At 45.1% G+C, this 24,257-nt stretch overlaps 1 protein-coding gene across 2 annotated transcripts; it reads right to left on the bottom strand.

The window, feature by feature from the left end:
- Nucleotides 1-8,970: 8,970 nt before the first annotated feature.
- Nucleotides 8,971-24,016, bottom strand: LOC130192872 (uncharacterized). 2 transcript variants are annotated; one of them, XM_056413055.1, is made up of 9 exons: nt 23,839-24,016; nt 22,234-22,362; nt 21,497-21,610; nt 21,358-21,414; nt 19,262-19,399; nt 13,509-13,556; nt 13,192-13,305; nt 11,968-12,039; nt 8,971-9,986 (listed from the first exon to the last, which is right to left on the bottom strand). In XM_056413055.1, the coding sequence occupies exons 2-9, from the start codon at nt 22,327-22,329 to the stop codon at nt 9,879-9,881; spliced, it is 747 nt and encodes a 248-aa protein (XP_056269030.1). In that variant the 5' UTR covers nt 22,330-22,362; nt 23,839-24,016; the 3' UTR covers nt 8,971-9,878. The 2 variants fall into 2 exon arrangements, with proteins under 2 accessions (XP_056269030.1, XP_056269035.1); XM_056413060.1 differs by lacking the exon at nt 13,509-13,556.
- Between the last annotated feature and the right edge of the window lie 241 nt (nt 24,017-24,257).

Below are 24,257 nucleotides of genomic sequence, written 5' to 3'. Positions count from 1 at the left end.
GCTCATGAACATCTAGAGGGACGTGAGCTCATGAACACCCAGATGGACATGAGCTCATGAACATCCAGAGGGACGTGAGCTCATGAACACCCAGAGGGATGTGAGCTCATGAACACCCAGAGGGACGTGAGCTCATGAACACCCAGAGGGATGTGAGCTCATGAACATCTAGATGGGCGTGAGCTCATGAACACCCAGAGGACGTGAGCTCATGAACATCTAGAGGGACGTGAGCTCATGAACATCTAGAGGGACGTGAGCTCATGAACACCCAGAGGGACGTGAGCTCATGAACACCGAGAGGGACGTGAGCTCATGAACATCTAGAGGGACGTGAGCTCATGAACACCCAGAGGGACGTGAGCTCATGAACACCGAGAGGGATGTGAGCTCATGAACACCCAGAGGGACGTGAGCTCATGAACACCCAGAGGGGCGTGAGCTCATGAACACCCAGAGGGACGTGAGCTCATGAACATCTAGAGGGATGTGAGCTCATGAACACCCAGAGGGACGTGAGCTCATGAACATCTAGAGGGACGTGAGCTCATGAACACCGAGAGGGACGTGAGCTCATGAACATCTAGAGGGACGTGAGCTCATGAACACCCAGAGGGACGTGAGTTCATGAACACCCAGAGGGACGTGAGCTCATGAACACCCAGAGGGACGTGAGCTCATGAACACCCAGAGGGACGTGAGCTCATGAACATCTAGAGGGACGTGAGCTCATGAACATCTAGAGGGACGTGAGCTCATGAACACCCAGAGGGACGTGAGCTCATGAACACCCAGAGGGACGTGAGCTCATGAACATCCAGAGGGACGTGAGCTCATGAACACCCAGAGGGACGTGAGCTCATGAACATCTAGAGGGACGTGAGCTCATGAACACCGAGAGGGACGTGAGCTCATGAACACCCAGAGGGACGTGAGCTCATGAACATCTAGAGGGACGTGAGCTCATGAACACTGAGAGGGACGTGAGCTCATGAACACCCAGAGGGAAGTGAGCTCATGAACACCCAGAGGACGTGAGCTCATGAACACCCAGAGGGACGTGAGCTCATGAACACCCAGAGGGACGTGAGCTCATGAACACCCAGAGGACGTGAGCTCATGAACATCTAGAGGGACATGAGCTCATGAACACCCAGAGGGACGTGAGCTCATGAACACCCAGAGGGTCGTGAGCTCATGAACATCTAGAGGGACGTGAGCTCATGAACATCTAGAGGGACGTGAGCTCATGAACACCCAGAGGGACGTGAGCTCATGAACATCTAGAGGGACGTGAGCTAATGAACACCCAGAAGGGAACGTGAGCTCATGAACACCCAGAGGGACGTGAGCTCATGAACATCTAGAGGTACTTGAGCTCATGAACACCCAGAGGGACGTGAGCTCATGAACATCTAGAGGGACGTGAGCTCATGAACACCCAAGAGGGACGTGAGCTCATGAACACCCAGAGGGACGTGAGCTCATGAACATCTAGAGGGACGTGAACTCATGAACACCGAGAGGGACGTGAGCTCATGAACATCTAGAGGGACGTGAGCTCATGAACACCCAGAGGGACGTGAGCTCATGAACACCCAGAGGGATGTGAGCTCATGAACACCCAGAGGGACGTGAGCTCATGAACACCCAGAGGGACGTGAGCTCATGAACATCTAGAGGGACGTGAGCTCATGAACACCCAGATGGACATGAGCTCATGAACATCCAGAGGACGTGAGCTCATGAACACCCAGAGGATGTGAGCTCATGAACACCCAGAGGGACGTGAGCTCATGAACACCCAGAGGACGTGAGCTCATGAACATCTAGAGGACGTGAGCTCATGAACACCCAGAGGACGTGAGCTCATGAACATCTAGAGGGACGTGAGCTCATGAACATCTAGAGGGACGTGAGCTCATGAACACCCAGAGGGACGTGAGCTCATGAACATCTAGAGGGACGTGAGCTAATGAACACCCAGAGGGACGTGAACTCATGAACACCCAGAGGGACGTGAGCTCATGAACATCTAGAGGGACGTGAGCTCATGAACACCCAGAGGGACGTGAGCTCATGAACATCTAGAGGGACGTGAGCTCATGAACACCGAGAGGGACGTGAGCTCATGAACACCCAGAGGGACGTGAGCTCATGAACATCTAGAGGGACGTGAACTCATGAACACCGAGAGGGACGTGAGCTCATGAACATCTAGAGGGACGTGAGCTCATGAACACCCAGAGGGACGTGAGCTCATGAACACCCAGAGGGATGTGAGCTCATGAACACCCAGAGGGACGTGAGCTCATGAACACCCAGAGGGACGTGAGCTCATGAACATCTAGAGGGACGTGAGCTCATGAACACCCAGAGGGATGTGAGCTCATGAACACCCAGAGGGACGTGAGCTCATGAACACCCAGAGGGACGTGAGCTCATGAACATCTAGAGGGACGTGAGCTCATGAACACCCAGAGGGACGTGAGCTCATGAACATCTAGAGGGACGTGAGCTCATGAACACCCAGAGGGACGTGAGCTCATGAACATCTAGAGGGACGTGAGCTCATGAACATCTAGAGGGACGTGAGCTCATGAACACCCAGAGGGACGTGAGCTCATGAACACCGAGAGGGACGTGAGCTCATGAACATCTAGAGGGACGTGAGCTCATGAACACCCAGAGGGACGTGAGCTCATGAACACCGAGAGGGATGTGAGCTCATGAACACCCAGAGGGACGTGAGCTCATGAACACCCAGAGGGGCGTGAGCTCATGAACACCCAGAGGGACGTGAGCTCATGAACATCTAGAGGGATGTGAGCTCATGAACACCCAGAGGGACGTGAGCTCATGAACATCTAGAGGGACGTGAGCTCATGAACACCGAGAGGGACGTGAGCTCATGAACATCTAGAGGGACGTGAGCTCATGAACACCCAGAGGGACGTGAGTTCATGAACACCCAAGAGGGACGTGAGCTCATGAACACCCAGAGGGACGTGAGCTCATGAACACCCAGAGGGACGTGAGCTCATGAACATCTAGAGGGATGTGAGCTCATGAACATCTAGAGGGACGTGAGCTCATGAACACCCAGAGGGACGTGAGCTCATGAACATCCAGAGGGACGTGAGCTCATGAACACCCAGAGGGACATGAGCTCATGAAAACCCAGAGGGACGTGAGCTCATGAACATCCAGAGGGACGTGAGCTCATGAACACCCAGAGGACGTGAGCTCATGAACATCCAGAGGGACGTGAGCTCATGAACACCCAGAGGGACGTGAGCTCATGAACACCCAGAGGGACGTGAGCTCATGAACATCCAGAGGGACGTGAGCTCATGAACACCCAGAGGGACGTGAGCTCATGAACACCCAGAGGGACGTGAGCTCATGAACACCCAGAGGGATGTGAGCTCATGAACACCCAGAGGGACGTGAGCTCATGAACACCAGAGGGATGTGAGCTCATGAACACCCAGAGGACGTGAGCTCATGAACACCCAGAGGACGTGAGCTCATGACCAGAGGGACGTGAGCTCATGAACACCCAGAGGGGTGAGCTCATGAACACAGAGGATGTGAGCTCATGAACACCCAGAGGACGTGAGCTCATGAACACCCAGAGGGCGTGAGCTCATGAACACCCAGAGGACGTGAGCTCATGAACACAGAGGGACGTGAGCTCATGAACACCCAGAGGGACGTGAGCTCATGAACACCCAGAGGGACGTGAGCTCATGAACACCCAAGAGGGACGTGAGCTCATGAACACCCAGAGGGACGTGAGCTCATGAACACCCAGAGGACGTGAGCTCATGAACACCCAGAGGGACGTGAGCTCATGAACACCAGAGGGACGTGAGCTCATGAACACCCAGAGGACGTGAGCTCATGAACACCTAGAGGACGTGAGCTCATGAACATCCAGAGGGACGTGAGCTCATGAACACCCAGAGGGACGTGAGCTCATGAACACCCAGAGGGACGTGAGCTCATGAACACCCAGAGGGACGTGAGCTCATGAACACCGAGAGGGACGTGAGCTCATGAACACCCAGAGGGACGTGAGCTCATGAACATCTAGAGGGACGTGAGCTCATGAACACCCAGAGGGACGTGAGCTCATGAACACCGAGAGGGACGTGAGCTCATGAACATCAGAGGACGTGAGCTCATGAACACCCAGAGGGACGTGAGCTCATGAACACCCAGAGGGACGTGAGCTCATGAACACCGAGAGGGACGTGAGCTCATGAACACCCAGAGGACGTGAGCTCATGAACCAGAGGACGTGAGCTCATGAACACCCAGAGGGACGTGAGCTCATGAACACCAGAGGACGTGAGCACACCCAGAGGGACGTGAGCTCATGAACACCGAGAGGGACGTGAGCTCATGAACATCTAGAGGGACGATGGCTCATGAACACCCAGAGGGACGTGAGCTCATGAACACCCAGAGGGACGTGAGCTCATGAACACCCAGAGGGACGTGAGCTCATGAACACCCAGAGGGACGTGAGCTCATGAACACCCAGAGGGACGTGAGCTCATGAACATCTAGAGGGACGTGAGCTCATGAACACCCAGAGGGACGTGAGCTCATGAACACCGAGAGGGACGTGAGCTCATGAACCTAGAGGACGTGAGCTCATGAACACCAGAGGGACGTGAGCTCATGAACACCCAGAGGACGTGAGCTCATGAACATCAGAGGACGTGAGCTCATGAACACCCAGAGGGACGTGAGCTCATGAACACCCAGAGGGACGTGAGCTCATGAACACCCAGAGGGTGAGCTCATGAACACCCAGAGGGACGTGAGCTCATGAACACCCAGAGGACGTGAGCTCATGAACACCCAGAGGGACGTGAGCTCATGAACACCCAGAGGACGTGAGCTCATGAACACCCAGAGGGACGTGAGCTCATGAACACCCAGAGGGACGTGAGCTCATGAACACCCAGAGGGTGAGCTCATGAACACCCAGAGGACGTGAGCTCATGAACACCCAGAGGACGTGAGCTCATGAACACGTGAGCTCATGAACACCAGAGGGACGTGAGCTCATGAACATCTAGAGGACGTGAGCTCATGAACACCAGAGGGACGTGAGCTCATGAACACCCAGAGGGACGTGAGCTCATGAACACCCAGAGGACGTGAGCTCATGAACACCCAGAGGGACGTGAGCTCATGAACACTAGAGGACGTGAGCTCATGAACATCTAGAGGACGTGAGCTGAACACCCAGAGGGACGTGAGCTCATGAACACCAGAGGGACGTGAGCTCATGAACACCCAGAGGGACGTGAGCTCATGAACATCAGAGGGACGTGAGCTCATGAACACCCAGAGGGACGTGAGCTCATGAACACCCAGAGGACGTGAGCTCATGAACACCCAGAGGACGTGAGCTCATGAACACCCAGAGGGACGTGAGCTCATGAACACCAGAGGGACGTGAGCTCATGAACACCCAGAGGGACGTGAGCTCATGAACATCTAGAGGACGTGAGCTCATGAACACCCAGAGGACGTGAGCTCATGAACACAGAGGGGGCTCACGGCTCATGAACACCCAGAGGACGTGAGCTCATGAACATCAGAGGACGTGAGCTCATGAACACCAGGGACGTGAGCTCATGAGCTCATGAACACCCAGAGGACGTGAGCTCATGAACACCCAGAGGACGTGAGCTCATGAACACCCAGAGGGACGTGAGCTCATGAACACCCAGAGGGTCGTGAGCTCATGAACACCCAGAGGGACGTGAGCTCATGAACACCAGAGGACGTGAGCTCATGAACACCCAGAGGGACGTGAGCTCATGAACACCCAGAGGACGTGAGCTCATGAACACCAGAGGGACGTGAGCACCCAGAGGGACGTGAGCTCATGAACACCGAGAGGGACGTGAGCTCATGAACACCCAGAGGGACGTGAGCTCATGAACACCCAGAGGGACGTGAGCTCATGAACACCAGAGGGACGTGAGCTCATGAACACCCAGAGGGACGTGAGCTCATGAACACCCAGAGGGACGTGAGCTCATGAACATCCAGAGGGACGTGAGCTCATGAACACCCAGAGGGACGTGAGCTCATGAACACCCAGAGGGACGTGAGCTCATGAACACCCAGAGGGAGCTCATGAACACCCAGAGGGACGTGAGCTCATGAACACCCAGAGGGACGTGAGCTCATGAACACCCAGAGGGACGTGAGCTCATGAACACCCAGAGGGACGTGAGCTCATGAACACCCAGAGGACGTGAGCTCATGAACACCCAGAGGACGTGAGCTCATGAACATCAGAGGGACGTGAGCTCATGAACACCCAGAGGACGTGAGCTCATGAACACCCAGAGGACGTGAGCTCATGAACATCTAGAGGGACGTGAGCTCATGAACACCCAGAGGGACGTGAGCTCATGAACATCTAGAGGGACGTGAGCTCATGAACACCCAGAGGACGTGAGCTCATGAACATCCAGAGGACGTGAGCTCATGAACACCTAGAGGACGTGAGCTCATGAACCAGAGGACGTGAGCTCATGAACACCAGAGAGGGACGTGAGCTCATGAACACCCAGAGGGACGTGAGCTCATGAACACTCAGAGGGACGTGAGCTCATGAACATCAGAGGACGTGAGCTCATGAACACCCAGAGGAACGTGAGCTCATGAACACCCAGAGGGACGTGAGCTCATGAACATCTAGAGGACGTGAGCTCATGAACACCCAGAGGGACGTGAGCTCATGAACACCCAGAGGGACGTGAGCTCATGAACACAGAGAGGGAGCACATGAACACGCAGAGGGACGTGAGCACATGAACATCTAGAGGGACATGAGCTCATGAACACCCAGAGGGACGTGAACTGATGAACGCCCAGAGGACGTGGAGCTCATGAACATCTAGAGGGACGTGAGCTCATGAACACCCAGAGGGTGAGCTCATGAACACCAGAGGGCGTGAGCTCATGAACACCCAGAGGGGTGAGCTCATGAAGAGGGACGTGAGCTCATGAACACCCAGAGGACGTGAGCTCATGAACACCTAGAGGCTCATGAACACCCAGAGGACGTGAGCTCATGAACACCAGAGGGCCAGAGGACGTGAGCTCATGAACATCTAGAGGGACGTGAGCTCATGAACACCCAGAGGGACGTGAGCTCATGAACATCCGAGGACGTGAGCTCATGAACACCCAGAGGGACGTGAGCTCATGAACATCTAGAGGACATGAGCTCATGAACACCCAGAGGACGTGAGCTCATGAACATCTAGAGGGACGTGAGCTCATGAACACCCAGAGGGACGTGAGCTCATGAACATCTAGAGGGACGTGAGCTCATGAACACCCAGAGGACGTGAGCTCATGAACACCCAGAGGACGTGAGCTCATGAACACCCAGAGGACGTGAGCTCATGAACATCTAGAGGGACGTGAGCTCATGAACACCCAGAGGACGTGAGCTCATGAACATCTAGAGGGACGTGAGCTCATGAACACCCAGAGGGACGTGAGCTCATGAACATCTAGAGGGACGTGAGCTCATGAACACCCAGAGGACGTGGCTCATGAACACCCAGAGGGACGTGAGCTCATGAACACCCAGAGGGACGTGAGCTCATCCAGAGGGCGTGAGCTCATGAACATCTAGAGGGACGTGAGCTCATGAACCCCAGAGGGAGGGAAGAGCCGTGAGCTCATGAACACCCAGAGGGACGTGAGCTCATGAACACATAATACAATAAAAACACGGTTACATATGTTCTACAGTATATCATGGTTGTGTGTTTGTAGGTGGGGGATGGGCCACACAATAAAAACCTCTGCGACCATATCATGCATTACTCTGAAATGCATCACATGCATTACTCTGAAATGCATCACATAACCTTTTAAATGTGTTGGCTACATATGTGCATAACATTAATTACATAAAAACTAAGACATGAGAACATTCCTGGTAAATCTTACAGACACTTAATAACCTCAAAGAGAACTTTGGAAAGTATGCTCTTGTGTGTGGAGGGTTTTAAATAATAATAACACTGGAACGCTAACTGCTGGTTCTTCTGTTCTTCGTCTTCTTCTGTTCTTCTCCTTCTTCTTCTTTGATATTTATTGGCGGTTGGCAAACAGCTTGCGTCTGCATTACTGCCACCCACTAATCTGGAGGGTGGGCTTTACAGTAAGTCTCTTATCCTAAACCAAACGAAAACGAAAACAAACAAACATACAAATTAAATTAATACTCAGGTTCTATTCATGAGTCTGTTTGACTCTAACCATTCCAGAAGGATTTCCCAACATTCATCACTTAGCTTTTCTTTAGTACATTCATTATATGTCCATTTCCCATCTCTCTAGCCCATTTTCATGTCCATTCCTTATTCTTGTCATCACCCTCTCCTCTTTTCTATTTCGTCCACACACTCCTGCACTCCCAACCAGGTTTATTATTAAACAGATATCTTCCTTTGCTCCATATTTCCATTCATTCTGCCATATTTTTTAGATGTTTCCTTAATCACCACTTTAACTTCTGACTCACTTACATTAACAATATTTCTCCTTTAACCTCCTTCTCAATGCATCGACTCCAGCATGGACCCACACTACCCGCCATCCGCATGTGATAGATTCTGAATAGTGACTGTCATGTCTCACACAGTAAATCATCTCTGCTTCTAGAGACAATTGATGTCAAACTTGTGAGCACGGCACATGAGTCTGATGCGATGACCTCTCTCTGGCATGCATCATCTCACACGTAAACACAGAGAAGTCCTCACTGAGTCTTTTCCCACTCATACTGGATCCCCTGATGTTTTAAAGCTAACCCTAACCCCCATCTCTTCAATGTGAAGGAGCTCTTTTCCATTCCACACACACACACTTTTATTCTCTCAGTTGTTACCAAACAAGTTGAAGAACGTATGACAGATAAAGAGATGTTTTTATTGTTTCCACAAGGTGCATTATTACACAAAGAGCGTGATTGAAGGTTGAAAAAGTGGTTAATTACAAGGCCGGAAAGGTTTATTAGCATTATGGGAAAAGTCGGATACAGTGTTTTTAGAGCTTCTAGGAACTAAAACTCCTCATATTTAAATATTAGAATCAACAATAAATGTACATGATACAGTAGATCGGCTGCTGTAATACTCTTTCATCCGTTAATTGTGGAATGGCATTAAGACCTGTTTTAAATAGCATGAACACAATACAAGGTTAGTGTTATAACCACATAACAACAACATAACCTTTTTTCAACATTCAAATATGTTTGAAGCAAGAAAGGCAAAATAGTTCAAAGTGAAATCGTCAATGTGCCTTCACTCAAATGAACACAAACGGTGCATAGACTCTTAGATACGTGAATATATCTACATTCATATATATATATATATACTACACACTGAGCCTTCCCTCTGAACTTCAAGCTGAGAGTCTGGCTGTCTGTCTCCGTTATTTATATTTCTCTGTACTTATATTTCTCTATACCTATTTAAGTGATTTAGCATTTTAAGATGATCAACATTACTGTGACACAACATACTGTAGGAGCATAAGTTATCATACTTATTCTGTGTTCATGCCACGCCAGGAATAAAAGGACAGGATGACCTTTGACCTTTGACAACTTGTTGGGACACTTGAATTTATTTCTTCCACAACTCTTATTATATTCTTGCCTCCGACTATTACCACGAGCTGATTGGTTGTCCTGTTGTAATGGTCCACATTTTAATGACCTCCATGAGTCTCACAAGAATGTTTTTGTCCCAGGTGTGATCCACGTTTACACTCTGACGTGACAGAACACCCCATAGTGTGTGCAGGGCTCACGGCTCGGTTGCCACGGCTCTCATCGGCTCCACCTGGGGTTCAGTGGGCGGCGTGGAGATGTCCTCCACCTCCTCGGAGTCTGGTTCAGTCACAACAACAGCCACCTGTCGACACACAGAGAGCAATGCCATGTCCATATGATTTGCAGATTTCATAAAGGTGTTGAATGGTGATGGGTGGTTATTGTGTGTGTGTGTGTGTGTGTGTGTTGAACCCTGCTGGCCTGCTGTGGATCCTCAGATGACATGCAAACATAACAAACCACACCAAAAGGCTCAAAGTGTTATTGCCACAAGCTCAGAAATAATACCGCGCAGCATTTCAACCACATCATATATTACAAAAAGACAACGGTAACATAAAACTAACAGCAGGACGAGAACACACTTAAATTCCCCAAACTGAGAACCAGATACTTATGATTACACGCTCACTTCTCCAGTGGGTGTCTGGAGAGCCTATCAGAACAGGACATCAGGCAGGTTGCTCCGCCTCTATTGTTAAAGGACAAGAAGGAGATACTAAATAGGAATTGGTTGAAATAGATCTCAATGATCAGTAAAATGTGTGGACCACAGCAGTGTCACAATGTACACACTCAAAAAGCCTCTTGACTCACTAGAGAGATATTGGCTGACGTATTATATATATTGTATAACCAAAATCAAAAAATCTGCCTCCTCATGAATACCTAACCATGACTAAGGAGGTGTGATTCAAAACTATTCATAAAAATCAGCCCACATGCAGAAATGAAGAACAGTTAGTTAAACTGATGAATGATGAATATTCATGAATATTTGTCAATGATCAAATCTTTAAAGACATTGTTACAGGAACATTTAATATCAAATTGTTTGGTTTCTTCAAAAAAACTGCAAAATGTAGCAAACTAGTGTAAAATAAAAATAACATAACACTCATGTCCTATCCGGTCCTCCCCAATTAGTCAAGTCACACATAGTGGAGAGTGCACCCGACCCATTACATCATCCATGTTCATCTTTCATTATTATATTTTATGATGGAACATTTTTGCATGCAACTAAAAGTCCTTCATCATATTAATGTATATGTCATGCTTCAGAATGTACGTGTATATATATATTATATATATGTATCTAAATATATATATATATATAATATATATATACGGTATATTCATAAGTCGTTAGAAGGATTTCTTCTAAAAACACTCGTCTTGATTCTTTTGCATGTCGGATGTTAAACGAGGTTCTTGAGGTTTAATGAGCAGAAAAAAGAGGTTTCCTCTCTGATCTGGACTTTAGTGAACCCTAGTGGATCCTGGTGGACCCTAGTGGACCTTGGTGGACCCTACTGGACCCTAGTGGACCCCCAGACCAGCAGAGGTAGGAGTCAAACCAGACAAGAGGGGAATACATGAAGTCAGAGAACTTCAAAGCCCCAAAAGAAGCTTCAGACGGGAATCTGTCATATATATGGATATATATATGGATATACAGGACTGTCTCAGAAAATTAGAATATTGTGATGAAGTTCTTTATTTTCTGTAATGCAATTAAAAAAACAAAAATGTCATGCATTCTGGATTCATTACAAATCAACTGAAATATTGCAAGCCTTTTATTCTGATTTATTGCTAATTATGGTTTACAGCTTAAGAAAACTCAAATATCCTATCTCTAAATATTAGAATATCATGAAAAAGTATACTAGTAGGGTATTAAACAAATCACTTGAATTGTCTAATTAACTCGAAACACCTGCAAGGGTTTCCTGAGCCTTGACAAACACTCAGCTGTTATAAATCTTTTTTTTTACTTGGTCTGAGGAAATATTAAAATTTTATGAGATAGGATTTTAGAGTTTTCTTAAGCTGTAAGCCATAATCAGCAATATTAAAAGAATAAAAGGCTTGCAATATTTCAGTTGATTTGTAATGAATCCAGAATGTATGACATTTTTGTTTTTTTAATTGCATTACAGAAAATAAAGAACTTTATCACAATATTCTAATTTTCTGAGACAGTCCTGTATATATATATCCATATATATATATATATATAGATATATATATACCTTTAGACACACACACACACACACCTGGGGAAGCGATGCTGTGGCTGGAACCGCTGGCGGGCGCGTCTGTGGGTAGACGGGTCTCTGGCTCGGAGGCTGCAGGATACAAACAAACAATACTTTACAGCTCTTCGTTGTACTGTAGTGTTAATGCATTGTAAACATACTTATAATGTGTTCTAATCTGCTTATAGAACTGTATAGAACTCATAAATATTCATATTTCATATTTTTATTGAATAGCTTCTCTCTTAGCCATACACTGGAGGGGGATCGACACATTTTTAACTCAATATTTCTTCATTATCAGGCAATAAATGGGAGGCAGACACAGTCCCCTCATGGAGACTGAAGAATTTCCTCTTGATGGTCTTATAGTTAGACCTGAACCAGGTTCACCTGGTCCAGACCTAGAGATGCTGCTATAGGCTGAGAGGCTGCTGGGGGACGTTAGGATACACTGAGCTCCTCTCTCCTCTAGGATACACTGAGCAGCTCTCTCCTCTAGGATACACTGAGCACCTCTCTCCTCTAGGAGACACTGAGCACCTCTCTCCTCTAGGATACACTGAGCTCCTCTCTCCTCTAGGATACACTGAGCTCCTCTCTCCTCTAGGATACACTGAGCACCTCTCTCCTCTGGGATACACTGAGCTCCTCTCTCCTCTAGGATACACTGAGCTCCTCTCTCCTCTAGGATACACTGAGCTCCTCTCTCCTCTAGGATACACTGAGCACCTCTCTCCTCTAGGATACACTGAGCACCTCTCTCCTCTTCTCTCTCTACTTATGTATACATTTTCATCTCTCCATCACACATTACTAACTCTGCTTCCTCTCCGGAGTCTTTGTGACTTCACGTCTCATAGGGTCCATTTGACCTGCTGGGTCTGATGCCTCCTGCCACGGCCCTATCTACCTACTTACCTACCTACCTTTCTACATACCTACCTACCTACATACCTATCTATCTATCTATATATCTATCTATCTACATACCTACCCACCTACATACCTATCTATCTATCTACCTATCTATCTGTCTACCTACCTACCTACCTATATACCTACCTACCTAGCTATCTAGCTTTCTATCTATCTACCTACCTATCTTTCTATCTATCTATCTATCTACCTACCTACCTACCTAACTACCAACCTACCTACCTATCTACCTACCTATCTACATATCTGTCCTCTTACATCCCTTAGCGCTGCATTATGTGGATATGTTGGAGGAGAGTTCACCTGGGCTCCCCCAGCAGCGAGCACAGTGAGTCCAAACAGCATGGCAGTGATGCAAATCAACAGCTCCAGCACCAGGAAGATCACCAGAGTCCCCAGGATCCCATCAATCAACAGCTAGCCGGAGAAATCCAAGAGGAGCATATACAGTGAGAAGAACACAGGAAGAGTTTACACATCGAAACAAAGGCTCTCTGGTCTGTGACACTGACGATACTAAAACAAGTAGAAGTGTCTATTAATGATCATCTCATGCACTCTACAACACAACAAAGCCCATCTGACCAAAGTATGAGTTGTAACAGTCGTCAATCACTTACTTTACACTTTTGCTCGATCAGCCCGGTGCATTTCCTGAAACAATGTTGCTGCAGTGGACAGTAAAGACAAAGAAACATGGAGTCTTCTGTTTCACAACATGAAGAGTCAACTATGAAGTCACGAGATTCTACTAAGGGATCATGATGGCTTTGTGGACGCCTCCTCTACTGCATTACAAACAATGCATGCCCCCACATGGCCCTGGATTCAGCGACATGTGTTCATTTGTTGTAGTTTATATTAGTTTGGCAGCTCATTCATTCACATCGTTGGACCAGGTGTAACGTCCAATCACGAGTGGCCATCCTATCATATCTTCACTCTGCTGCGGCTCCCTCCAGCAGCGACCCACCTCCGGATGTGCTTGATTTAACTGAGGATGGAGGGCTCATGTATGTGCTTGATCAGGGTGAATTAGTCCTCAGAGTTATGATCATTCTGGAGATTCCTTCATATACATGTATATGACTGAGCTGCATGAATGAGACATACTCATTGGAAAACTTCTTAGTTCCTTCAACATGGAGCCATTTCCGACCAGCTGACTGATCCTGAGCATGTGTTTGTGATTGGTCTTCTGAAGCGCTGAGACACACAGGAACTAGGAATGGCTGCTGTGGGGGCCTTAGATCGTGTGGCGGAGACTCATTTGTGGACTCTATTGCCCTGGTTTTCATCTCATTTTTAATTCTATAGAGTGCTTCAGGAAATGAGTCAGCATGTTTGCCCTTCCGGTGCCTCCGTCTCAAAGCTGATCCATTCTGTGAATGTTTTTGTGTCTTTTGGTTAGAAACAAGCGCAGGACATTCTGACGTCTGTTCTGTGGGTAAAGAATCCCAATCTGAAGCTTGCTTGTGTCTTAAGAAGGCGGTGGTGAACTTGTTGTGACTAACGAGACAACTGGTGACGTGATAGATATATACATATATATATACAAATATGTATATGTATATATATATATATATATATATACAGAGAGAGAGAATGACATATAATATATATACATATACAGGACTGTCTCAGAAAATTAGAATATTGTGATGAAGTTCTTTATTTTCTGTAATGCAATTAAAAAAACAAAAATGTCATGCATTCTGGATTCATTACAAATCAACTGAAATATTGCAAGCCTTTTATTCTGATTTATTGCTGATTATGGCTTACAGCTTAAGAAAACTCAAATATCCTATCTCTAAATATTAGAATATCATGAAAAAGTATACTAGTAGGGTATTAAACAAATCACTTGAATTGTCTAATTAACTCGAAACACCTGCAAGGGTTTCCTGAGCCTTGACAAACACTCAGCTGTTATAAATCTTTTTTTTTACTTGGTCTGAGGAAATATTAAAATTTTATGAGATAGGATTTTAGAGTTTTCTTAAGCTGTAAGCCATAATCAGCAATATTAAAAGAATAAAAGGCTTGCAATATTTCAGTTGATTTGTAATGAATCCAGAATGCATGACATTTTTGTTTTTTTAATTGCATTACAGAAAATAAAGAACTTTATCACAATATTCTAATTTTCTGAGACAGTCCTGTATATGGTAAAAAGCTATATATATATATATTAGGGCTGTGAAACGATTACAACTTTTAATCGGATTAATCACAGGTTTTTGCGGATTAATCATGATTAATCACGTATTACCGATATTCTCGGTATATTTTGTGAGAACATAGAGATTTATGACAAAAGACGGATATATACATTTATACATTCTTCTATACAATGGTGCTGCAACTCAGCAGTTATTTAGCAGTTTTCTTCCATATGGAACATTAATAGATCTTCATCCTAAACAGAATGTTTAACCCTCCTGTTACCTTTCGGGTCAATTTGACCCCATTCAATGTTTAATGTCAGTGTTCTTTGGGGTCAATTTGACCCCAGGCTGTTTTTCACTGTGTCAAACATATAAGAAATATCAACTTTTTTATTTATTTAAAGGGCTATTTAGGTAGTCAACAAACAAACATAAAGTACCTCACACTTAAACTTGGGAAGCAATATTAATTCTAATAATTTTCTGGAGGTTTTAATTGCTGGGGTCAAATTGACCCCGAGGGTAAAATATGTTCGTAAATGTAAAGGTAACAGGAGGGTTAAACAGAGCATTTTCACTTGTTTGTCAACCATTAACTCCACCATGATACAATCTAAAGGTGGACAGATTGACAAGTGACTTTTTTTTGCTCGGTCGATGCGCGCGCACAGAGCTCTGTGGCGCGAGACGGAGATCGATAAGTGTTAACGCAACGCGTAGAGACAGAAATGACATGCTGCTGTGGAGATACGATCAACAACAGACGTTTAGTTTAATAAAAGAACAAAGACGTGCTCTAGAGAACATGTCAGGGGGCGGGCCAATCTCTTTAATGTCATGCGATCTACCGACACTGCGCCGCGATCGACTGGCAGGTCGCGATCGACGTGTTGAGACCCCTGATCTACAGGAAGTAGAAGTCGTAACAAGGTTTCCGTAGGTGAACCTGCGGAAGGATCATTACCGATAAACAGACCGTCTGCATGAGAGTGGACAGAGTTCAGATTGAAGTGGTGTATTGGAAGCTCATTTTGCAAGTGACTTTTTTTTCGTCCCGACGACCAACAACAGAAAGATTGGAAGCTCATTCTGCGCATGCGTTAAATGCGTTAAAAATAAATAACTAGTTAAACCTGTAATTGAATTAACTGAGTTAACGCGTTATTTTTCACAGCACTAATATATATATACAGAGAGAGAGAGAGAGATTATATATATATATATACATATACACTACCGTTCAAAAGTTTGGGATCACTTAGAAATGTCCTTATTTTTCAAAGAAAAGCATTGTTTTTTTCAATGAAGATAACATTAAATCAATCAGAAATACACTCTATACATTGTTAATGTGGTAAATGACTATTCTAGGTGGAAACGTCTGGTTTCTAATGAAATATCTCCATAGGTGTATAGAGGCCCTTTTCCGTCAACTATCACTCCAGTGTTCTAATGGTACATTGTGTTTGCTAATCGCCTTAGAAGACTAATGGATGATTAGAAAACCCTTGAAAACCCTTGTGCAATTATGTTAGCACAGCTGAAAACTGTTTTGCTGATGAGAGAAGCTATAAAACTGGCCTTCCTTTGAGCTAGTTGATTATCTGGAGCATCACATTTGTGGGTTCGATAAGACTCTCAAAATGGCCAGAAAAAAAGAACTTTCATGTGAAATTCGCCAGTCTATTCTTGTTCTTAGAAATGAAGGCTATTCCATGCGAGAAATTGCAAAGAAACTGAAAATTTCCTACAGCGGTGTGTACTACTCCTTCAGAGAACAGCACAAACGGGCTCTAACCAGAGCAGAAAGAGAAGTGGGAGGCCCCGTGCACAACTCAGCAAGAAGACAAGTACATTAGAGTCTCTAGTTTGAGAAATAGACGCATCTCAGGTCCTCAACTGGCAGCTTCTTTAAATGGTACCCGAAAACGCCAGTGTCAACGTCGACAGTGAAGAGGCGACTCGGGATGCTGGCCTTCTAGGCAGAGTGGCAAAGAAAAGCCATATCTGAGACTGGCCAATAAAAGAAAAGATTGGTATGGGCAAAAGAACACAGGCATTGGACAGAGGAAGATTGGAAAAAGGTTATGGACAGATGAATCCAAGTTTGAGGTGTTTGGATCACACAGAAGAACATTTGTGAGGCAGAACAGGTGAAAAGATGCTGGAAGAGTGCCTGACACCATCTGTCAAGCATGGTGGAGGTAATGTGATGGTCTGGGGCTGCTTTGGTGCTGGTAAAGTGGGAGATTTGTACCAGGTAAAAGGGATTTTAAATAAGGAAGGCTATCACTCCATTTTGCAACGCCATGCCATACCCTGTGGGCAGCGCTTGATTGGAGCCAATTTCCTCCTCCAACAGGACAATGACCCAAAGCACACCTCCAAATTGTGCAAGAACTATTTAGGGAAGAAGCAGGCAGCTTGCTGTCTGTAATGGAGTGGCCAGTCACCAGATCTCAACCCCATTGAGCTGTTGTGGGAGCAGCTTGACCCGTATGGTCCGCAAGAAGTGCCCATCAAGCCAATCCAACTTGTGGAGGTGCTTCAGGAAGCGTGGGGTGACATTTCAACAGATTACCTCAACAAATTAACAGCAAAGGTCTGCAATGCTGTAATTGCTGCAAAAGGAGCATTCTTTGACGAAAGCAAAGTTTGAAGAAAAAAATTAATACTTCAAATACAAATCATTATTTCTAACCTTGTCAATGTCTTGACTATATTTTCTATACATTTTGCAACTCATTTGATAAATAAAAGTGTGAGTTTTCATGGAAAACACGAAATTGTCTGGGTGATCCCAAACTTCTGAACGGTAGTGTATATGGTAAAATGCTATATATATGTATATACATATATATACAGGACTGTCTCAGAAAATTAGAATATTGTGATGAAGTTCTTTATTTTCTGCAATGCAATTAAAAAAACAAAAATGTCATGCATTCTGGATTCATTACAAATCAACTGAAATATTGCAAGCCTTTTATTCTTTTAATATTGCTGATTATGGCTTACAGCTTAAGAAAACTCTAAAATCCTATCTCATAAAATTTTAATATTTCCTCAGACCAAGTAAAAAAAAGATTTATAACAGCTGAGTGTTTGTCAAGGCTCAGGAAACCCTTGCAGGTGTTTCGAGTTAATTAGACAATTCAAGTGATTTGTTTAATACCCTACTAGTATACTTTTTCATGATATTCTAATATTTAGAGATAGGATATTTGAGTTTTCTTAAGCTGTAAGCCATAATCAGCAATATTAAAAGAATAAAAGGCTTGCAATATTTCAGTTGATTTGTAATGAATCCAGAATGCATGACATTTTTGTTTTTTTAATTGCATTGCAGAAAATAAAGAACTTCATCACAATATTCTAATTTTCTGAGACAGTCCTGTATATATAGAGATAGAGAGATACAGAGATAATATATATATATTTGTAAAAAGCTATATATATGTATATATAGAGAGAGAGAGAGAGGGGGATGTACAGAGATAATATATATATACAGTACATATGGTAAAAAGCTATATATAAATATATATATATATATATTGAGAGAGAGAGAGAGAAACATAATAGATGTTAGGACTGACCCGCCAATTAGTTTTAGGAGTTGATGCTAACGTTGCCATTTAGAAGCTACCGTTAGCTAATGTGTCAGACATTCCATGATTTTATAGTAACAGCATAACTCCAGCAGCTTGTCCAACAGTGTAATGGTGTGCGGGTCCTTCACACCCACAGAGGACACGTGTGCTACTAGGGGGGGACTAGGTCCCACTCCACGAGTCGGGTTACAACAGTGTCGTCAGGACACCGGAACAGACCTGTGATGACGTGACAGCAGCTCGACTGCAGATACGTCTGGAATGTATTAGTTTATGTTCACACAGTGAATGTTGTAAATGTGTTGTTTGATTGAGACAGTTTAACCATAGAGGGGTACTTTAGGAATATGTGTCTGTCCTGCCAACATTGTTTCAGTCTTGCACCAGGCAAGACTCACATGCTTCTCAATAACAATAAACACCCCTCAGTCGTGTGCTGTGGATGTCAGTCTTACTCATACTGTAACAGAATGTGACTACATGTCCACAGCTTCATTCCTTTTGTTTGCCACAATTTGTTTTATGATCACCGAAAACCTTTAAATCTGTTGAGTTTCACATCCTGCTCTGTGTGCATGTGTTCAATACCACGGCGTGCAGCTCCAGCCGGCGGCAGTGTTCACAGTGGTACGAGTCCTGGCGGTACGGCAGGTGTTTGGACATCAGACCCAGAGCAGCGGTGGCAAAAGCAGCGCTGACGAGGTGCAGCACCAGGACACATTTCACCTGCAGATGATAACAAACGTGCTTATGGACTCAAACCATGACCCCGGCATAGAAAAGCAGTGTTCTACGATGCTGTGTCATGACTGTACGCAGTAGAGATGCACCGATCAGGTTTTTGGTGCCGATCACCGATCACCGATCACTGAAATCAGTACCTGCCGATCACCGGTAATACCGATCACCGATCACCGGAATCAGTATCTGCCGATCCGATAATACCGATCACCGATCACGGTGTCGATTGAAGCATTCTATTTATTGTGTAGCATTATTGCCTAGGACTATGAGGAAATACATATATAAAGCAACTCAAACATTAAAGAAATTACAGATTTCTTTAAACATTTAGGACTTTTACTTTGAAAAATGTCCTAATTGATACATTAAAATTGTTTGATTGCTATTGTAGGGGATTTCAGATACAGGACTGTCTCAGAAAATTAGAATATTGTGATAAAGTTCTTTATTTTCTGTAATGCAATTAAAAAAACAAAAATGTCATGCATTCTGGATTCATTACAAATCAACTGAAATATTGCAAGCCTTTTATTCTTTTAATATTGCTGATTATGGCTTACAGAAAACTCAAATATCCTATCTCTAAATATTAGAATATCATGAAAAAGTATACTAGTAGGGTATTAAACAAATCACTTGAATCGTCTAATTAACTCGAAACACCTGGAAACACATTTTCAAATGTTTGATTTTGTTTTGCTGTTATAAATCTTTTTTTTTACTTGGTCTGAGGAAATATTCAAATTTTATGAGATAGGATTTTAGAGTTTTCTTAAGCTGTAAGCCATAATCAGCAATATTAAAAGAATAAAAGGCTTGCAATATTTCAGTTGATTTGTAATGAATCCAGAATGCATGACATTTTTGTTTTTTTAATTGCATTACAGAAAATAAAGAACTTTATCACAATATTCTAATTTTCTGAGACAGTCCTGTATGTATGGAACACATCTGCATTATTCATTTCCTGGAACTCTTGGGGAAATTTATTTACAGGTCTTTTTTTAACATACAAAAGTCTGACTTATTTTTATAAACTCTTCCTTGGTACAGTAAAAATGTTTTAATGTTAGCATAATTTAAGCTAAATCTCAGAAAAGATCTATAAAGATACAAAATCAGTTCATTGTTTACTTTTATATGTTCGTGTATGATTTGTCGACATCTTATTTTGATAAACGGATGTTGTTTCACGTGGTTCTTTCCGCTAACTTTGCAAAACCGGATGTTGTCACTTAAATCCTTCCGCTAACTATCACAACTCTCGCGCGCTCCAGATCGAATGTGTTTACCGTGAGCATCAGTCTATAGGGGCAGACATGTGAGAGTCGGCTGAGTCGACCCAGAGATTCAACTCGGGGGACGGGGACGCCGCTCGGTGGTGAGGATCCCCTCTGACCTCTCACTCTGCGGCCCTCGCCGGGCGCATCGTCTCCGTTGCGGTGCGCGGCGATTGAAACGTCTGATAGTTCTCGCAGATGTGACGTCATCTGATCGGCCGTTTTGAGAACGCCGATCAAAACCGATAATGGCAATATCGGCCGATATGGATCGGCGCCGATCAGATCGGTGCATCCCTAGTACGCAGCATCCTTCACACTCTGTCTTTACCTTGTGAGTCTGTGTGTGTCATAACGGTGACATTGACACACCTACTGCAGGAAACATCACGACACAAAGATGTGGTGCAATTGTGTAGTTGGTATCAAAATGGCGGTTGGGTTACCAGCTGGGTGGGGTCGGAGCCAGTGGGATGGAGGGGCCTTTGAGGTCTTATTGTTCCCAAATGACACCACAAATATGTATGATGGTGGATTTTTGTCATAAAAGTAACTTTTGTTGAAGCCACAGTGAGTTGATGATCATTTAATTGCGTGGCATCATCAGTGTAATCCGTGTAGGGGCGGATGCTTCTATGGACTGAGTCTTATTGTACTCACCCAGAACAAAGTGGGTTTCCTCCCGCTGTGCACCAACACTGAGCCGGACAGGGTCACCTGGGGGGTCACAATACAACTCACTGAGACACCGTGTGCTCTGCTGCGAGAAGCTTGAAGACTGGTGTTTCAGGACACTGACCTGTAGGACCACAATCAGGAAGAGGGCCACGTCTCCTGTGAAGTGGACCTCGTGGATCTGGAGCACAGAGGCACTCAGACACAGAATCAACGCCCCAATAACGATCTGGATCGCCTGAGAGAGAGAGGGGGGGGGGGGGGGGTAGTAGAGAGCACTTAGCCAAGATGACCAGCAATATATATATATATATGTGTATATATACATGTATACTAGTATGAATTTGTATATATACATATATATGTATATATACATATATATACATACATATTTATATATAAATATATTTATTATAGAATTTTAGAGCTCTTTCTTGTACAGTTTGTCCAAGAACTATTAACATATTTTGTCATATTCATTTAATGTGTTTATGTAACTCTGTAACTCTGTTCATCTGGTCACATGACATCTATTGTTCTTATTCGTAATGTGTGATATTGGGCTGTATAAAATAAAGTGAATTGAATTGAGACTGTCCTGCTTTAAAGCCGAGTGTTCCAACAAGCTGGTCCAGATTCATCAGATTGATTTAGGTATTTATTATTTTGAGTTTTAGCTAGTACCGTCTGGAATAGACTCAAAGACTCTTATGAATCTCTGTCATTATTATGTCGGCCTTTAAAAATGGTTACCACACTCAGAGCAACTGCTATGGTGTAAAGCTCAGGAGTGGTGGGGTCAAACCAACACCCGTCCTGGATGTGGTGGTCCCCAGTCAGCCACGTGTCATGTGAGCTCACCCCCAGAGTCTTTGGCTCCATCTTGTGGAGGGACAGCAGCTGGCCCGGGGAGAGGGTCCCGGCTGCAGGCATCGGATCCTTGTCATTGTTAGCCATCCTGCTACTGAGGCAGAACAGCAACCGTATTCACTAGGGGATTCAATCAGAGAAAAGGAGTACAGGTAAAGAATGGAGAGGATTGTTAATAAATATACCATTACATATGCACCGGGACGCACAGGTCGGGGACACGATGGCCCTCAGAGAGATGGGCGCATATCTTTTAGTTTAGCTTCATTCTACCGATCTGTTAGTTAGATGAACACAGCTGGTTTACAGATGTGGAGGTGTGAGAGATGCTCCTTAAAACTATTAACGTGCTGGTACCGTAAACACAGATGTCCAGAGCAAAGATGGATCACAAAAGGGGAATAGACCATCTCCCAAATCCACAAACTAGAGTGGCAACACTCCAGATGTAAAGCCTGGAACTCATCTCCATGGCAACGGTGGAAAGTCAGCTTCTTTTTAGTTTTAATTTGTTGCCTTTTTGTATTTATGTATGTCACTGAATACACACATCATAAACATCAACGTGCCCCTCTTTGATGGGGATTGGGTGATGTGCAGTGGCGACCCGCTCAGCCCCGCTGTGGGGTGACCCCGGAGGAGAGGGGAGGCTGCTGGGTGGCCACTCAGGATTCGCTCCCTGGTGACATCGTTTGTGTTGGGATGACGGACATTTCATCTGTTTGTTTTTGAATGACAACAAATGACCCGAAACATTCAATGAGGAAGGAATGTTCTAGATGTCACTCCGAGAACACGACAATATAATAAGGTGATTTTGGGTATATACAAAAATAGTAATAAACATGCTGTGGGTGCACAACATCACTGTATTCATTGCGGAGCAGCTTGATGACGTCACGAGTTTGAGAGTTCTCATGTTTCTGACTTTGAGAGAAAATAGTTCATGTTGATATATTGATTAAACTTTCCTCCGCCATGGACACAACATTGAGTTCCTCCATTTAGAGAGAAATGTCAACAACATGGACTCCACCTCTGGAGGGCCTCCATATTATAGTATTATATTGTAGTTACTTACGTGGTTGTTTATTACTACAAAAAGACCCTTTCTTTAAAAAAAATGTATAAGTGAAGTTATGTAGTACCCTGTATATTTATGCCATTTTAAGGCGTTTAAAGCATATTTTGAAGATGATATCTTGAATCCGAATGATGTCGGTGCTCCTCAGCTAGAGGACAACATCACAGACCGTTTGTATTATTGTTGACCGCAGCAGCCTAAACACGCATGTTAGTGAAGGACTCTGTCCCGACACCGAGAAGGGCGCGCGCGCCCCGCTGCCTGCATGGTGCGGACCGGGCCGCAGCCCTGGCACGGCTCCAGGACCGTGCAGGAGACTACCCATCTATCGAGACATCCGTAGGAGAAGAATGGCGTTCTCTCATCACAACAAGTGTGTCCATGTAAACTACGACAACAACATGCACGCGGACGCGTCGCTTCCTCGGCGCGCGCGTGTCAGTGACACTTCTTCCCCGTCCCGCGGTACCGAGGGTCCTGCGGGACAAAAGCCGGTGAGCGGCTGGTCTTACCTCCGCTGTGTGTCTCCGGGTCTGTCGGTGTGGTGGATGCTGCAGCAGCAGCAGGGTGTGGTGCGTTCAGGAGCCGCTCGCGCTGCAGTACAGAGAACGCTGCAACTTCTGCAGTCCGCGTGCACGACTGCAGACCGGAGAGCCACCGGCTGAGGATGTGACGTAGACTCCGTCCCGAGAAGAGCAGCACACACCACTCTGGTGTGGAAACGATGCTCTTTCTTTCTTCGGTGGGAGCCTGATCCGTTCAACACACACACACACACACACACACACACACACACACACACACACACACACACACACACACACACACACACACACACACACACACACACACACACACACACACACACACACACACACACACACACACACACACACACACACACACACACACACAGACAGCAGCTGTGACA

This window comes from Pseudoliparis swirei, chromosome 1 (genome assembly GCF_029220125.1).
Source record: "Pseudoliparis swirei isolate HS2019 ecotype Mariana Trench chromosome 1, NWPU_hadal_v1, whole genome shotgun sequence".
NCBI lineage: Eukaryota > Metazoa > Chordata > Actinopteri > Perciformes > Liparidae > Pseudoliparis > Pseudoliparis swirei.
The sequence above is the reverse complement of the archived record's forward strand: the minus strand, read 5'-3'. Positions and strand labels throughout refer to the sequence as shown.

Excerpts from the sequence above, each read along its gene's own strand:
- LOC130192872 (XM_056413055.1), bottom strand. The coding sequence starts at position 22,329 with ATGGCTAACAATGACAAGGATCCGATGCCTGCAGCCGGGACCCTCTCC. Across the intron at positions 19,400-21,357 it reads GGAAACCCACTTTGTTCTGG|GTGAAATGTGTCCTGGTGCT; the intron begins GTGAGTACAATA and ends TATCATCTGCAG. Across the intron at positions 13,306-13,508 it reads TGATCGAGCAAAAGTGTAAA|CTGTTGATTGATGGGATCCT; the intron begins GTAAGTGATTGA and ends TTCTCCGGCTAG.